The 18,698-nt window shown below is 39.9% G+C and overlaps 1 protein-coding gene across 3 annotated transcripts in view; it reads left to right on the top strand.

Annotated features, from left to right (window-relative positions):
- PKHD1L1 (PKHD1 like 1) overlaps window positions 1-18,698 on the top strand; it is a 178,556-nt gene that overhangs the window by 89,344 nt on the left and 70,514 nt on the right. For all 3 annotated transcript variants that reach the window (XM_027561303.1, XM_027561304.1, XM_027561305.1), the window contains exons 42-50: window positions 547-703; window positions 1,095-1,251; window positions 2,469-2,548; window positions 3,041-3,170; window positions 4,605-4,734; window positions 9,645-9,886; window positions 11,732-11,868; window positions 14,369-15,398; window positions 17,114-17,305. In XM_027561303.1, the coding sequence (XP_027417104.1) occupies window positions 547-703; window positions 1,095-1,251; window positions 2,469-2,548; window positions 3,041-3,170; window positions 4,605-4,734; window positions 9,645-9,886; window positions 11,732-11,868; window positions 14,369-15,398; window positions 17,114-17,305 (2,255 nt within the window). The remainder of the gene's footprint in view (window positions 1-546; window positions 704-1,094; window positions 1,252-2,468; window positions 2,549-3,040; window positions 3,171-4,604; window positions 4,735-9,644; window positions 9,887-11,731; window positions 11,869-14,368; window positions 15,399-17,113; window positions 17,306-18,698) is intronic.

Here is an 18,698-nt window from a genome sequence, read left to right as displayed (position 1 = left end):
TTCTTCCTAAACAAGTTCCATTATTTTGGCTCAAACTTATGTACTGCACTACCATCATCCTTCAAGTAGTTAAGGCTGACTTCAAAACCCCAGATCATTGAAATCATAGCAGGCAAAGCTAATTCCTCACATACTTATAACTACATTGGACTTGGATTTTTACACAGTGGTTAAGTCCCAAAGTCTATGAATATGGCAAAAATGTCAGCTAGACAAAATGATCACAATAAAGTCTCTTATTGAAGTGCCATTTTGGAGAAGAATGTAGAATCTCTCAGTAGTTTGAACCGAAGCATTTTTTTCTCCAGTGCTGCAGAACTTGCTAGTTTATATAGTTTTATTTCCCAACCTCTTAATCTCTTTGTTTACTTTTTTCTCAACAAATATTTTAAAGTTTTACTGCTCAAAAAAGTGTCAGTCTGCACTTTGATAGCTCATGGGGTAAGATCATTATTTTTACAATAATACAAATAATAGGGTGGTCAGTGTGACCTAGAAATTTGAGAAAAACATCAACGTTTTGTTTTCCTCCTTTTTACTTTACAGTGAAAATGTAGAGGATGTTCTCGTTACCGTAGCTGAAGCCACGTGTGATGTTGAGTATTCCAACGAGACCTGTGTCATCTGCATGACAAATGCCCACTCTCCTTCAGGGTGGGCTCCAGTCCATGTCAGCATCAGAAGCACCGGCCTGGCCAAACGGGTAACAGTGCTGTGGCATAGAGTAGTCTCGGCAGTAGAAAAACTAGCCTTATGGGAAGTGAAGTCACTAGTAATGGACTTTTTACTTTGTTAATTTCTCCAAAAAATAACTGAGATGTGACTATAAAACATTTAAAGTAGGTTTTTTTTTACTTATTACTAAAATGTTTATAATTTCAGACTTCTGATTATTCTGGGTTGCAGGTAATTGGTAATAGATTTTTTAAGTTTTTTATTATTGTGAAATGAATCAACTGGCAGCTCTAATGTATTTAAAGTAGGTTATACTTTATTGTTAATGAAGATGTTTGTTGTCAGATTTCTTCATTTTGAGAAATTAAATGATGAAATCTCTAAATTAAATTTTTAAAGTCTCTTATGTTATGTTACAGGCTAATGCTGACTTCCTGTATGTGGACACTTGGTCCTCCAACTCCTCATGGGGAGGAAAATCTCCCCCAGAGGAAGGCTCCCTAGTTGTTATTACAAAAGGACAGATAATTTTGCTGGATCAAAATACCCCTATCCTGAAAATGTTGCTTATTCAAGGTAAATTTTTGAAAATCTGTTTCTAAGACTCTGCCTATGAAATGGTTCTGTGAGATTAATTTAATCAAGATTCATGATTATGAACATCCACAGTTATATCATGTTTCAAATTCAGAGTGTAGTGCTAAATTTATTAAATTGAGTGTTATTATCCATTTGTGGTTATAAAATTATTTACTGTGTTGCCACCAGAATGTTTTTAATAAAATAGAATAGAAAATATCAGAGTGTACCACATTCATATGGGTAAGCGTGTTTTTTTAAAGTTAAATATTTCTTAAACTTTTGTTTCAATAACTGTGTGTGTTTGTGTGTGTATATGTGTAAGTGAATCCACATGGAGTGAATTAAACAGTAAAATAGTATTTCCTATTTAGAAAAACTAGTATAGTGGGTCCTGGGGATTGTAAAAACCACGGAGATGTGTTAAATTCTATACTAAATGACCCCCTCTTGCTCCTCTTGGATGTCAGATTGGGGTTTAACCTTTGCCTGTGAACCTGCTTTCAACTGTTACCCAAAATTCTCTCTGCTTCTTAATATTCTATTTTTAATACAGAAAATTAAATAACCAGAACTGGTACAACTATGTGTAAAAGAGAGAATAATTGGCAAGAATAAAACACTTGGAGCTTTAATATATAAAGCTTTGCCATAATGGTCTTAGCTAATCAAAGACCTTTGCTTTTTGTTTTTGTTTCAAATCCTGATATAATAGCAGCATTTCACTTCTTTGAAGTTAATAATTATTGAACATTTGAACAAGTGAAGTTTTACTGTCCACAAAACTACATCAGTGTCTTAAAAAAATGTATCCCAGCACATTCTTTAATTATGCTAATCATAGGCTATAGCTATTGCTGGTGCAAATTAGTGGATAAAAGTTCAATGCTAATGTTGACATTACAATACTTTCTATAAAAAGTATTTTTCTTTTCTTTCAATTTTTTGTTCTTAATTTAAATTTGAGGTCCTGTGTTTGTAGAACTAGAAACTGTAGCTGCACTATTTAGTAGCATTTAAAATAACAAATGATCAAGGGAAAATAATCTGGCTTGGGGTTTGATTTTATTTAATATTGCCAAAGAACTGAAGTGAAGTGACATGCATAGTGATAGCAGATAGGAATAAAAAATCAAATTTTTAATGTATAATTTAATAAATAGCTTTAATATGAATTTTCCTTGTAATATATTTCAAAATTGTATGGTTTTTAGGTGGAACTCTAATATTTCATGAAGCTGACATTGAACTCCAGGCAGAAAATATTCTAATTACAGATGGAGGCATTCTGCAGGTATATGAGATAATTTGAACTGTGTTTATTGATAACCTCTCTCCATTTCTTTTTAAAATATCATGTGTAAAGTGGACAGTTAATTATGCTATACTATCACCAATTTACTTTTTTGTAGATCTCAGTTCTTAGCATAAAGTCTTTTTTCCTGGATCCCAGAATATTTTTGTGCTTTTAATGCGAAGATAAAGCATACTTGCAGAGAGCAGAAATTTAAATAGTGCAAAAAAAAAAAATTACCTCTGAGCTATATGTGGCCAAAGTCAATCAGTATCCTTTCCAAAGGCCTGACACAGTGTATTTGACTGACTAGAAAATGTAAGGTTTATCTTATGGAGGAAAATGTAAGGTTTATCTTTCTCTCTCCATATTGAGAATGGAGTAATCCATTCTCAAAAGAGGGGAGAGAAGGAAGGAATTTGTTTTTGGGTGATTACAATCGTGGCTAATGAGTTTCAGCTTTTTGAGTGATGCTCGTGAAATCCCTTGCAGATTGGGACAGAAGCAGCCCCATTTCAACACAGGGCGGTCATTACCTTGCACGGGCACCTGAGGTCTCCTGAACTCCCAGTATATGGCGCCAAAACGCTGGCTGTGAGGGAAGGAATCCTGGATCTGCATGGTATGGCTCAGGGAATTGGTCCAGGAGAGACTAGCCAAGAAGCCAGAGATAATCCTCCTGATAACTCTCTAAATGCAGCCTTGCCAAGCTTCTCCTGTCTTTATGGATTCTCTCTTTACCCCCCTTTATCTCTTCCCTCCTTCACACAGGCCAGGTCAGCCCCTACAGACTACCAAGACACACAACCAAGGTCACTCCTGGAAAGCCCTTCCGTCACATTGTTTGCCTAATTTAGCACTTGAGACTGTCCATATTGATTGTTTTCTTTATTCATCCTATCTGAATAGAAAAGCATTAAGTCTGGAAGCAAAAATTGTCACGTCTTCCATTTGTATTTTAAAATGGGCTCTTTCTAACATACAACTATACATTTATAGTTGCATTTTTCTGTAACTATATTCTGGAAAATTATCAGCAAAGAAAAATTATTGTAATCCTGTTTGTGGTGTCAGGGTAGCATTGTTTAAAGGAAGTATGGTGTGAACCTTTTTATATGAAGTCTTCTCTATTGTAATGTGCGTGCGTGCTAAGTCACTCCAGTCGTGTCTGACTCTGTGTGATCCTATAGACTGTAGCCAACTGGGCTCCTCTGTCCATGGGATTCTCCAGGCAAGAATACTGGAGTAGGTTGCCATGCCGTCTTCCAGGGGATCTTCCCAACCCAGGAATTGAACCCACATCTCTTATGTCTCCTGCATTGGCAGGTGCGTTCTTTACCACTAGTGCCACCTGGGAAGCCCTCTCTATTGTAATAATCTACTTGTTTTATCAGTTTATAATATAGAAACACAATACCCAATTATGACCATATATGTCCTGCATTGGGCTAAATATCTACACTAATGAAATTTTCAGAAATTTACACATTTCATTTGTTTCCAGATTATCAATTTAAGCAACTCCTATCAACAAAGACAAGGTAATAGGCCTCTGCCCATGTTATCAATGTATGTCCCTGGTCATTTTATCAATGTATGCCTCTGGCCATTTTATCAAGAGTATTATACCATTCTGGAGAAGGAAATGGCTACCCGCTCTAGTGTTCTTGCCTGGGAAATCCCATGGACAGAGGAGCCTGGTGGGCTACAGTCCATGGGGTCGCAGAGAGGCGGACATAACTGAGGGACTAAACAGCAAAATGATGCCATTGATACTGAGTTTATATAAAGGAGATTGTTATCAATGAAATATATCATTGCCAGAAGGACTTTTACAAAATGTGTAGACCCATACATGTTATTAATGTGACTGTTACTTTTATAAAGCAAGCACTCTAAATGTTTTTTTTTTTTTTTTGAGAAAGGTATAAGATGGTAAGTTAAAATGAATCTTCTCAAAAGTTATTCAATCCAGGAGATTAAAATGCATAAAACTCTTAGTATTCCAGAAGACATACCTGAGGAAACTCTCAGTTGGTTTGTATGTTGGCTCCAGGCCTGCCTGTTCCTGTGATCTGGACTCGTTTGGCTCATACTGCAAAGGCAGGGGAATGGACTTTGATTTTACAAGAAGCAGTAACATGGAAACCAGGAGATAAGATTGTAATTGCAAGCACAGGACACAGGTATGATATCTTCTAGATCTGATAATTTTGATTTAGAATAGAAATGTGTAACTGTGTAAAAAAGGTAAGATTCAGGAGGTCCACAGCCATTTAATTTAAATTTGAAACCTCAAGTAAAGAAGCCTGGACAGCCAAATATTTATTTGCCAGATATTAACATTGAGTTGATCCCCCATGTGAGTTTTTATTGACTGAATTTACCATAAGAAAAAGTATAAATATATACTAATAAAAGATTTTAGTCGCTTTTCATGGTGCAGTTCCCACATAAGATTTCATTTGACAACAGCATTCTGCTATTAAAAGTTATTTGAAAACCTCTGAGTGATGTCCTGCAGAGTGCAGTAAGTCAGAAAGAGAAAAACAAATACCATATATTAATGTATGAACGTGGAATCTAGAAAGATGGTACAGATGATTTCTTTTTGCAGGGCAGGAATAGAGATGTAGACGTGGGAAATGGACATGTGGACAGAGTGGGGAAAGGAGGGTGTAACGAATTGGCAGAGTAGCACTGACATATATACACGACCACGTGTGGAATAGATGGGCTATGGGAAGCCGCTGTACAGCACAGGGGGTTCACCTCAGTGCTCTGTGATGACCTGATGACCGAGAGGCGTGGGATGGTCATTGGGGTGGGAGAGAGATTCAGAAAGAAGGGGATATGTGTATACTTATGGCTGATTCACATTGTACAGCAGAAATTAACACAACATTGAAAGCAATTACACTCCAATAAAAAAAAAAAAAGAAAACCTCTGAGTGAGAGCTGTAGCTGAGTACATCAATGCATGCAAAAATGTAAATGAGCTTCTTTGTTTGGGGTCACCAACGAGCACAGTTGAAAGCAGCTAGTTAAGTCTTTTTAATCTTACAGTCTTGGCAGTGGTTCCCATGGAGCAAAATTGTTAGTAATGATTGAATGATAGAGATGAAATTATAGTGTAAGTAATAATTAACATGACCTTTGATGTCTGACATTTTATCATGAAACTGCTTATGACCCTTAATTAATGTTTAATTATATAGTTTAGCAAATAAGAAATACAAGGAACAAAACTAATATAGCTACATCTCTTGATGTAGGAGCTTTATAGCAAAGAATATAGCAAGAGGAACTTTATTTTTGCTCTGTTCAAATTATGTGATAGCAAAATTGGATATAGTTATGTGGATCAGGGAACAAATAGTAATTTATGACAAGAAACAGCTAAGTTGTATTAAGGTCATGACTCAGTTTAGAATTAAAATTCAAGATGGCATTTTGATTTTGTCCCTTTCCAAGTTAAAAATAGACTTGCAGATGTTAGGAAGAGTTAAATATATACTTAGCTTTATAAGCACCCTCTTTTTTTTTTCCTCTGCCCTTGGGATGATATAATGACAAAATTAAAAAGCAGCAAAATGACAGGGCTTGCTTATAGAATAGGAAGTCCTCATAGCTTTTCTGGGTGAAAGAAAATTAAGTTTAGAATTTAGGGGGTCACAAAGAGTCAGACACGACTGAGTGACTGAACAACAAACCAAAGTTTTAATAAACAAGAATTTAGGAATTTCCCACCAAATCTAATTAGTTGTTCACTATTTCATTTGTAAATCCTATTTGAGAGTTTGCAAAGCAGGTGGTTAAGAATACTACTTCTAAAGTCAGTCAACCTAGGTCCAACCCCCAGCAATGCCCCTCTCTGTGCTTCACTAAAGTTGGAATGCTGTTAGTATGTATCTCAAAATTATTGTAAGGATTAAATGAGTTAGTATGTGTAAAACAGAGTGGAACTTGGCTCAAAGTTAGTGCTATATAAATGTTGGATATTATTACAAAGGAAGGAAATGTGCATTTAGGTGCACCTAACATATAAAATGGCACCCCACTCCAGTACTCTTGCCTGGAAAATCCCATGGACGGAGGAGCCTGGTAGGCTGCAGTCCATGGGGTCGCTAAGAGTCAGACATGACTGAGTGACTTCCCTTTCACTTTTCACTCTCATGCATTGGAGAAGGAAATGGCAACCCACTCCAGTGTTCTTGCCTGGAGAATCCCAGGGACGGGGGAGCCTGATGGGCTGCCGACTATGGGGTCGCACAGAGTTGGACACGACTGAAGCTACTTAACAGCAGCAGCAGCAGCAACATATAAAAATCCTTTTGAGAACTTCTTTTCTAAAAATATCATCTCTGTATCATCTGAATCCAAGAGAATTGGGAGAGGTTAGTCCAAATCACCTGAGGGATCTTATAATATTATTGATACACCCTATCTCAAATATCCTTAATCTCCACTTCCCCCTCCCACCTCCCCCTCTAATTCCTTCCTTGGGTCTTTGGGAATTATGTCTTTCCATCCACTTACCCTTTTGGGGAAAAAAACAGCTTTGGTCTCCTGTTTCTTCTAGCTTTTCTGTCTCTCCCCTCGCCACCTCCCTTTCTCTCTCTCAGTTATTCAATCACTTAAATACCATGCCCATTTCTTCTATTTCATTCTCACTCTCCATTTTTTTCCCCTTTAAGCCCTACAATCTAATTTTCATCTTCACAAAAATTTGCCTAGTGACCTGAATATCAGCTGTCTTCACTTCCTGCACATCACCAAGTTCTTTGGGTTCTGCCCTTGAAATGCCTCTTCCATCAGCTTTCCTTACTTTCAGTTGAATTTAGACTCCCAGTCCCTCATGCTGGAATATTCCATCATCTTATTTGGGTTCCGTTCCTCTACCTTCTTCCCTCAGGAATTTATTCTGCATTAATTTGTTCAGTCAGTCAAATCTATGATTGAGTTGTGACAGGTACTCAGCATACAGAATGATTCAGTGGTTGCCTTACCTAGAGGAGCAGACAGGTATGGGAGGACAGAGAAGTAAATGGGGGATAGGTCTGCAGTGTGGTAACTGTGAGTCCTCATGGGGCCTCGGGCAGCGCTTATGGGGAATCTAGAAGGGCTGGGAAAGTTGAGACAGGTGCCTTCCAATCTATTTAAGATGCAACATTGTTGTTTGACCTGGTAGTTAAAGGAGGAGAAAGATTTGCAAGGAAGAGAGGAATCAAAAAGCAGTGTCAGGAAGATACATTGAAAACTCCCCTAAAGGCACCTCTGTCAATTGCATCAGTCACACACTTTAGTAGATAAAACACAAAACCAACCATAGAAACACTTGTCTCTCTGAAGTTAGGGGCACTTCTGCTTGGTACCCACCTCCCAGTATTTAACTCTATGTCTAGAAAACAGGCTTGTTCTTGTTCAGTGGCTATGTAGTGTCTGACTCTTTGCAACCCAGTGAACTGTAGCCTACCTCTGTTCATAGAATTTCCTCTTTTCATGGAATTTGCCGGCAAGAATATTGGAGTGGGTTGCCATTTCCTCCTAGACACTCAATAAACATTTGTTGGAAGGATTCATACATGAATGTGTATATTATCAATTTGGCCAGTCCTTTTGTTGGAACTTGGGGTGTGTTGAAGGAATGGGTAGAAATAAGACCTCCTGAACTCAACCTCAGTCATTTCTTTACCCTGCTCTGAAACCTCCAGTAGACTCCCTCTGTAAGGTTTTTTCCAACCTCAGCACTATTGACGTTTTGGACAGGTTAATTCTTTGTTTATCACAGGAGGTTTGGGAACATCCTCAGCCATTGCCTACTAGTAGCAACACCAACACCACCACCACCACCACCACCACCAATACCAATACCAACAACACCACCAACACCACTCCCACCAACACCACCTCCACCAACACCACCACCACCAATAATAATACCACCACCAACAACACCACCTCCACCAACACCACCACCACCAACACCACCTCTACCAACACCACCACCATCAATACAAATACCACCACTAACACCAACACCACCACCACCATCACCACCAACACCAACACCACCTCAACCAACACCAACACCAACACCACTACCACTACCACCAACACCACCTCCACCAACACCACCACACCAACACCAACACCACCACCACCACCAATACCAACACCACCACCACCAATACCAATACCAATAACACCACCAACACCACTCCCACCAACACCACCTCCACCAACACCACCACCACCAATAACAATACCATCACCACCAACACCACCTCCACCAACACCACCAACACCAACACCACCTCTACCAACACCACCACCATCAATACCAATACCACCACTAACACCAACACCACCACCACCATCACCACCAACACCAACACCACCTCAACCAACACCAACACCAACACCACTACCACCACCACCACCTCCACCACCACCACCTCCACCAACACCACCACCACCAACACCACCTCTACCAACACCACCACCACCAATACCAATACCACCAACACCACCTCCACCAACACCAACATCACCAATACCAATACCACCAACACCACCTCCACCAACCCCACCTCCACCAACACCACCACCATCAATACCAATATCACCACCAACACACCACCACCAACACCACCTCCACCACCACCACCACCAACACCACCTCTACCAACACCACCACCACCAATACCAATACCACCACCAACAACAACACCACCACCAGTACCACCAATACCAACACCAACAGCACCTACACCAATACAACAGCCCCTGCTTTGCTGTGTTATAACAACCAAAAATGTGTCCAGGCATCGTCAAATGTCCCCAGGGGAATAAAATCATCCTTGGTTGAGAGCCACTGTGTGTGATCCTCAAAGTTGTAAAGGAGCTGTTCTTTTGAATACTTTAGAGAGAGTAAACTACCATCTTCAAATTCCTCTTCAGCATATTGTATGACATAAACATTTTTTTCCTATTTTACAGATGAAGTTTTCAAAATAGAATAAAACAAATATACCAAAGCAATACTGTGTTAATTTATATTAATTCTGACAGCTTGTGGTTAAAATTTTTACAGACACAGCCAACAAGAAAATGAAAAAAGGACCATTGCATCTGTATCTGTTGATGGCAGGAACATAACGCTCACTGATCCACTGAATTACACACACTTGGGGATCATTGTCACCCTCCCTGATGGAACTCTTTTTGAAGCAAGAGCAGAAATTGGAATTCTTACAAGAAATATTTTAATAAGAGGATCTAACAATGTGGAGTGGAATAACAAAATCCCAGCGTGTCCTGATGGATTTGACACAGGTAACTTTAGTAGCCTTAGTGTGTCAACTTTAATGTTTCCAGACATTGCAGAAATATTCCCTGTGGGCAAAATCAGCTCCTGTTCAGAACTAAGAGACTTGGTTATACACTGGCAATAAATAAGCCCCAAATTTTAGTGAGTTAAAATAGTAAAGGTTTATTTCTTATTTATACTACATGTGTCCAGTATGAGTCAACAGGGGGGCTCTGATCACTGTAATTTTCCAGTGTCTGGGTTGATGGAGGCTTCATCTCCACATGGGTTTCCATGGTCTCTGAGACAGGAGATCAGAAGGCCGGGAAGTTAAGCACCAGCAGTTAGTTACTTTGGTCCTAAAGGGACATGTGCTCTTCTACTCAGGTGTCAGTAGTTGGGACTGGTTCTATGGCTATCCTTAACCTACCATAGTTCTCATATATATAATATATATGTATATATATGGACTTCTCCAGTAGCTCAGCAGTAAAGAATCCACCTACTGTGCAGCAGCTGTGGAAAACAGAGGTTCCATCCCTGGGTCGGGAAGATTCCCTGGAGGAGGACATGGCAACCTACTCCAGTATTCTTGCCTGGAGAATCCCATGGATAGAGGAGCCTGGCAGGCTACAGTCCACAGCATTGCAAAGAGTTGGACACGACTGAAGCTACTTAGCATGTACACATGTATGTGTGTGTATACACATACACACACACACACATGCATATGTGTGTATATATGTTTACATAAAACTATGTATAACTATATAAATGTGTATAGTTAGGAAGCACAGTGCATTTAAGTCTCTTTAAATATTTTATGTGATCACTACTACTGTTGATGGTTAGTTGCTAAGTCGTGTCCGACTCTTTGAGACCCTGTGGACTGCAGCCGGCTAGGGTCTCCTGTCCATGAATTCTCCAGGCAAGAATACCGGAGTGGGTTGCCGTTTCCTTCCCCAGGGGATTGAACCTGCATCTCCTGCATTGGCAGGCAGATTCTTTACTGCTGAGCTGCCAGTGAAGCCCACTGCCATTACAATCCTATAAATAGTTGAATAATAACTGGTACACCTTAGGTATAGCCTTTTCTTCAGTGGGAAGCATAATACAAAGCTCAATGGATTCAATGTCAAGTGACCTGCATTCTGATTCCAGTTCATCTGCATCATCTCACTATGTCCATCATAAACCTAGATTCATCCTGATTATTTATATAAAGATATTTCCTGTTCTGCCAACCTACTATCATAAGAATTAAGTGAGATAATGCATGTTCTAATCTTGTACCAGTGTAAGATTGTATCAACTATGTTAATCCCAAATGTTGCGGAAAATAAATTCAGAGATAATAAAGCAAAATACCTTTATCAGCATTCATTCAGCCATTCAAACATTTATCTAGTATCTTTGAAAGATACTAAAGTGAGTACTTTTGGGCTTCTCTGGTAGCTCAGACAGTAAAGAATCTGCCTGCAATACGGGAGACCTGGGTTCAATCCCTGGTTTGAGAAGATCCCCTGGAGAGGGTATGGCAACCCACTCCAGTATTCTTGCCTGGAGACTCCCCTATGGACTGAAGAGCCTGGCAGGCTATAGTCCATGGGGTTGCAAAGAGTAAGATACAAGTGAGAGACTAAGCACAGCACAGCAAAGTACTTTAGGGAATGCAGAGGTGAACAAGACAAGGCTCTTACCTTCCTCACTGTGCAGAGGAAAAGATAACATGAATGCAAGCAATTATGTTCTAGGATAAGATTAAAATTATATGTAAATAAAAAGATATAACTAGGTGTGAAAAGCAGTCTTTATATGAGAGGATTTTGACATGGTTTTCCTTTATTGTATCTTAAAAATTATTTTTAAAGGTGAATTTGCTACACAGACATGTCTCCAAGGAAAGTTTGGAGAAGAAATAGGAAGTGACCAGTTTGGAGGCTGCATTATGCTTCATGCTCCTATAGCTGGTGCTAACATGGTAACTGGAAGGATAGAATATGTAGAGGTAAGAGACACTATTATTAGCGGCTTGTCCAAAGTTGTCTATACAATGAGTATGTATTGAGCACCTGCTTTTTGCCAGATGCTGCTTATAATGATGTTTGGTAGAGGAGACAGATAAATAAACAGACAGTGTCAATACATCTATTGTTATTCATGTATGTCATCATGCCAAAATTTTGTTTCTCTGCTTTTCTTATACCCACCCCATGTCAAATTCATTAACAAGTTCTATCCCAAAATAGTGTATCCTGAATCCACTATTTTTCCAGCACTCCACCTGGTTCCGAACCCAAACCACTGTCACCTCTCACCTGGACTACTATGCTTTTCTCCTAATTGGTCTTCCTGCTTCCACCTTTTTTGCAGCGTAATCTCCACACCACAGCCAAAGTTCAGCTTTTTTATTTTTAATTTATTTTATTGGCGAATAATTGCTTTGCAATCTTGTGTTGGTTTCTGCCATACGTCCCCATGAATCAGCCACAGGTATACATATGTCCCCTCCCTCCTGAACCCTCCTCCCATTTCCCTAGAGCCTATTATCCAGCGTGAAGTAAGTCAGAAAGAGAAAATAACATATGTTAGCGCACGTGTATGGAATCTAGAAAGACGGTCCTGACGAACTTGTTTGCAGGGGAGCAGTGGAGACACAGACGTAGAGAAGAGACTTGTGGACAAAGTTCAGGCCTTAAAGTGTGAAGCAGATCTTGCCACACTGTGTTCGAAACTCTTCAGGAGCTTCACAATACACTTAAAATGTCCAAGCTCTTCCCAGAGGAGCCACATCATCTGACCCACTCTGGCCTCTTGCTGTCTTGTGTGAACCATCCTTGGCGCCCGCCATGCTGGCCACATAGGCCTCCCTGTGTATGTGACCACGTCAGGCACGTTCCTAGCTCGGTTCTTTGCACACGCTCTTCATCTTCCTTACAATGCTTCTTTCCCAGGTACTTCTGTGTTCACACTCATTTCAGTCAAATCTCTCCTCAAGTGTATCTCCTTAGAGAGGCCGTGCCTCACCACCTTTATTTGAAAGAGCTGCCAAATTCCTATTTTTCTTTATTAACTCATAACTCCAGATATATTTTGGTTGTATTTTTTAATCTCTTCTTCTAGAACATAAGCAATCCTTCTAGTTTTCTACTGATTGCTCTGTAGCTGGAGCAGTGCTTGGCACAAACCAGATTCTTAATTGCCTATACATTGAATAAACACATAAATAAAAGAATAAATATACCCAAGATATCAGGAGCTCTTCTGTATCTTTAGTCTATATAATCTGGGTTTAGCACAGTTTTTATCAAGTATTCAATAAAAGGAAGGAGGATGCTAAGGAAGGAAGGATAGTAAAATCCATAAATTTGTTAAATTGGGAACATCCAACTGTAGTAAGGGTAGCAAAGTCAATGGCTACATTTGGTAAAATTCTCCTCCTCCTAGGTTATATTACACACGTGTAACTTCTGGATATGGACTAAGTCACGTTACCAGGGTTGACCTGTATAGTAAATATTAGTAATAGTTAATTTTTATTTTTATATGAAGAATGAAAATAAATGGGTGACATAACATTTTATTTCCAAACCTCATAAGATTATATTACACAGATACACACACATACACACACACAGAGGTGTCTTCTGTCTTAGATTATTAGATCGTTTTGGTTGTTCAGTCACTAAGTCGTGTCTGACTCTTTGCGACTCCATGGACTGCAGCATGCCAGGCTCTCCTGTCCATCACTATCTCCTGGAATTTGCTCAGATTCATGTCCATTGAGTTGGTGATGCTGTATAATTATTTGATCCTCTGCTGCCCACTTCTCCTTTTGCCTCCCATCTTTCCCAGCATCAGGGTTTTTTCCAATGAGTTGGCCCTTTGCATTAGGTGGATTGTAGACCTTTGAAAGTATAGCAGAGTGGTTAGTAAGAGCGCCAACTCTCTAATCAGACCAGTGGGTTTAAGTGGAGCTTTGTGACTATGAAATAGATACTCAGCATTCAACATTTCACTTTCTTCATCTATAAAATGAAGCTTCTGATGAGTGGCTACTTCCTAGGATTGTAGTAAAGAGTGTGATCATGAATATGACATTTAGCACAATATCTGGCACTTAATAAATATTCAATAAATATTTCTTATAATTAAGTAAGGATTAAAAGGAGGAGAAAAAGAAGTATTTTAAGAGGTTGTGTTTTGCTCAACACCACAGTTTCATATCAGAGTAAGGTGAAAAGTGGAAGAGTTGAAGATGACTTTTGTTCATTCATTCATTTGATAAAAAGCATGAGCACACATGGGCTGTTATATTCATATATTGAATAAAACAAGGTGGGTTGGGGGTCAAAGAACATTTTAAAATGATAAACAGGAATAATATGGGAGAGATCAATGCATTAATAATAATTAATGTGAAAGTGGATATTATTTTGAAACAAGAAAGTATGAGCCAGCAAACTCTATGTGTATCACTGAATAGCTGTAATTTCTGGGCTTGACAGATATTCCATGCTGGTCAGGCATTCCGGTTGGGACGATATCCAATACATTGGCACCTTCTTGGAGATTTACAGTTTAAATCTTACGTAAAAGGCTGTGCAATTCACCAGACCTATAACAGGGCTATTACTATCCATAACACACATCACCTTCTGGTCGAGAGGAATATTATATATGATATCAGGGGAGGAGCATTTTTTATAGAAGATGGCATTGAACATGGCAATATCCTGCAATATAACTTGGCAGTATTTGTACATCAGAGTACTAGTCTTCTGAATGACGATGTGACTCCAGCTGCATTTTGGGTAACCAATCCAAACAACACCATACGACACAACGCGGCTGCTGGTGGCACTCACTTTGGCTTTTGGTACCGAATGAACAACCACCCTGATGGGCCGTCCTATGACCGAAACATTTGCCAAAAAAGAGTCCCTCTTGGAGAATTCTTTAACAACACTGTTCATTCTCAAGGTTGGTTTGGATTGTGGATCTTTGAAGAATATTTCCCCATGCAGACAGGATCGTGTACTTCTTCGGTGCCAATGCCTGCAGTATTTCATTCACTGACAACTTGGAATTGTCAAAAAGGAGCCGAATGGGTCAACGGAGGTGCCCTTCAGTTCCATAACTTTGTGATGGTAAATAATTACGAGGCTGGAATTGAAACAAAGAGGATCCTGGCTCCTTACGTTGGAGGATGGGGTGAAACCAATGGAGCAATGATTAAAAATGCCAAAATAGTTGGTCATCTTGATGAACTGGGGATGGGGTCTGCATTTTGCACGACAAAAGGCCTGGTTCTCCCATTTAGTGAAGGATTGACTGTTTCTTCCGTACACTTCATGAACTTTGACCGTCCTGGATGTGCAGCTTTGGGAGTGACGTCCATCACAGGCGTTTGTAACCACAGATGTGGAGGGTGGAGTGCAAAATTCGCTGGCATCCAGTATTCTCACACGCCGAACAAGGCTGGCTTTCGATGGGAACATGAAGTGGTACTGATTGATGTTGATGGTTCGCTTACAGGTAAGGTGATGTTTTCATTTCTGATAAAATATTTTGGAACTACATTTTTCACTTAACACAAACTTAAATTGTCATAGCATATTCAGGTGAATCACAGATCTTACCTGGTACCAAACTTTCCTGATGACCTAAAGATATAGGTCAGCACTAGTCATAGATGACACATCCTTTTCTGGAGAAGTCCCAACCTATCACATTCAGCCTCCATGTGTGTCCTTTTTTTTCCTGCATTTGCACTTTGGTTTTGAGTTAATAGCAAATTTTAAACAATATTTATGGAATTAGGGATCACAAAAGAAAGCCATGTCAGTCTGAAAATGTCATTATCTCTTATTCAGTTAATTACATGACTACCCAAATTCTCCAGCCAGTCAGGCCTATAGACGTATAAATTCCAGGTTTATTTACATAAGCAATGTGGACAGACTGGATACATCCTGTTCAAGTACCTTAGAGGGAAGTAGTAAGTCCCAGGCCTACTGTTAGCCTTTTTCTTTCCAATCTAAATTCTGAATTTGGAATTGGTTCAAAGAATATGTGAACTTTAGTACAAAATTCAACATTCTTTGTAGGTTAAATTTTTCTACCATCTGAAGTTCAGATCTTTCTGTAAATATGATTCCTAGAATTTAGCATTTTTATAAAATTTTAATGATAACGACTTGGCTTCCCTGGTGCCTCAGTGGTAAAGAGTCTGCCTACCAGTGCAGGAGACACAAGTTCGATCCCTGAGTTGGGAAGACCCCCTGAAGAAGGAAATGGCAACCCATTCCAGTATTCTTGCCTGGGAAATCCCATGGACAGAGGAGCCTGGAGGGCTACAGTCCATGCGGTGGCAAGAGTTGGACATGACTTAGTGACTAAACAACAATAACAATTTGGCTAAATAAGATAGAAAGGATGTGTATGTATGTATGATTCTGCATAATACCTTATAAAAGAGGAACAACTGACAAGTAAACCTACAGATACCAACAAATGTTTTTGAAAGCCTTGGAAAGAAGGTTCATCTCAATAGTCAAATAGACTGAATACTCACCTATAATTGTTGATTTGTTTCCTATTCTAATTGTGGCTTTAAGAAGGAGAACATTTGGATAATTCCAATATAGAGAGATTTATTGATGTTTATTCCTTAATTCAGCTTAGATTCTTCTTTTTTTTTTTAATATTTATGTGTTAGGCTGTGCCAGGTCTTAGTTGTAACATGCAGGATATTTAGTTGGGGCATATGAACTCTTAGTTGTGGCATTTGGTGATCTAGTTCCCTGATCAGGGATCAAACCTGCACCCCCTGCTTTGGGAGCATGGAGTCCTAGGCACTGGACCTCCAGGGATGTCCCTCAGCATGGATTCTTAATGTTTGTTGACAGACTCTCGGTTGAGAGCCCAGGCTTTATGGTCAGACAGCCTGGATTTAAATCCTTCCTTGTGTCCTTGACCAAGTCACCTATTCCCCATCCCATCCCCTACTTTGTCTCTCATGGGTTCTTCAGATCCCATATTTCTGCTATGTTCATGATAAGCTCCCTGAGCAAAGAGTCCATTGTAAAGCCTTTTAAGGAGGGCCCCTTACTCCATGACAAAAAAAGAAAAAATGAACCAAGACTTCTAGATTGTATTGGTGGCACTCTGGATCATAGTAAGCATATGCTGTGGACAGTTTGGCTTTTCAGTTTTCTGACATGAAACGTGCTGTTGCGTCCATCTCCTAGGTCACAAAGGACACACCGTCATTCCACACAGCCCTCTGCTGGACCCTTCTCACTGCACTCAAGAAGCCGAGTGGAGCACAGGGTTCCCCGGGTCTGTCTGTGACACCTCGGTCAGCTTCCACCGGATAGCATTCAACAAGCCGTCTCCAGTGTCCCTGCTCGAAAAGGATGTGGTTCTCTCAGACTCTTTTGGTAAGTGGAATGTAATCAGGTGACCCACTCAGTTAAATGTTTTCCATCAATTTCATCACCTTTCTGAGTTGTCACTCACTATTTAGAACACTGAAAAAAGAATAATATTGATATCAGTCATAAGCCAGGCAGGAAACTAATAACACACCCCGAAACGACTTATGAGGACTATTGAGTAAATGTGTGGACGAGCATGACATTCTGCTGATTAAGGCACCCTAATATCATGGGCTCCCCTGGTAAAGAATCTGCCTGTAACGCAGGAGGCCTGGGTTTGATCCCTGGGTCAGGAAGATCCCCTGGAGGATACTCCAGTATTCTTGCCTGGAGAATCCCATGGACAGAGGAGCCTGGTAGACTACAGTCCATGGGGTCACAGAGAGTCAGACACAACTGAGGGACTAAGCAGTGTGCAACCATAGCCAATACTGTGACAGAGAGCAGGATAGTTGGCATAGCTTTTGGATTAAGACAGTGAAAATACATCGTTTCTTCCCCTGAAAGCAAATTATTTTGATTATCTTTGCTGATTGATGTAGGATGGGGGTGCATCTGCTAGGTCCCTGGCTGCACCCCAGGTGCCAGAGGCTGTTGATTTACTGAGTCGTTTGAGTAAAGATACTATATGTGGAACACCACATGTGCTTGACATTGTTGCCTGATGAGATTGCATTAATTTACCATCATTATTCATGATCCATCTGGCATTTGCACCAGCCAGACAAGCAAGTTAAATGGAGATTGGTAGGAATCCTGATCATCACATCTCTCAGATTTTTTGTTGTGGCATTATTTTCTATATTTTCCCCCCTCGAGGGTTTAGAATTGCTTTTAATTTGTTATCTTGATAAGGGGGTGACAGGGGGAAGTATGGTTCCTGAAGTGTTCACTCAGTCCTTCCTACCTGATTTTCCTTCCCTCCATTGGGAACTCTTCCAGTTACTAAATATGTCTATTTTCATCATGTCTGACCTGGCCTGACTGGACTAGCTCTTATCTCTATATCATTCCCTCCATCCCTTTATACACACATCCATCATCTGTTTGAATTATTGGTTAAAATGTGTGTGTTCTCAGTTGCTCAGTTGTGTTCAACTGACCCATGAACTGCAGCCCACCAAGCTCCTCTGTCCACAGGGTTTTCCAGGCAAGAATACTAGAGTGGGTGGCCATTTCCTCCTCCGGGGATCTTCCCAACCCAGGGATTGAATCCACATCACTTTCATCTCCTGCATTGGCAGGTGGATTCTTTACCACTTAGCCAGCTGGAAGCTGCATTCATTAAAACATCTATAATTAATCCAGTCTCCTATACACTGTTCTGATAGACTGCAGATTTTGGAAAATAGGAAAAGCATTGGTGCATCAAAGATTTGCCAGACATGATTCTCAA

This window comes from Bos indicus x Bos taurus, chromosome 14 (genome assembly GCF_003369695.1).
Source record: "Bos indicus x Bos taurus breed Angus x Brahman F1 hybrid chromosome 14, Bos_hybrid_MaternalHap_v2.0, whole genome shotgun sequence".
Taxonomy (NCBI): Eukaryota; Metazoa; Chordata; class Mammalia; order Artiodactyla; family Bovidae; genus Bos; species Bos indicus x Bos taurus.
This window is presented reverse-complemented; position numbering and strand designations above follow the sequence as displayed.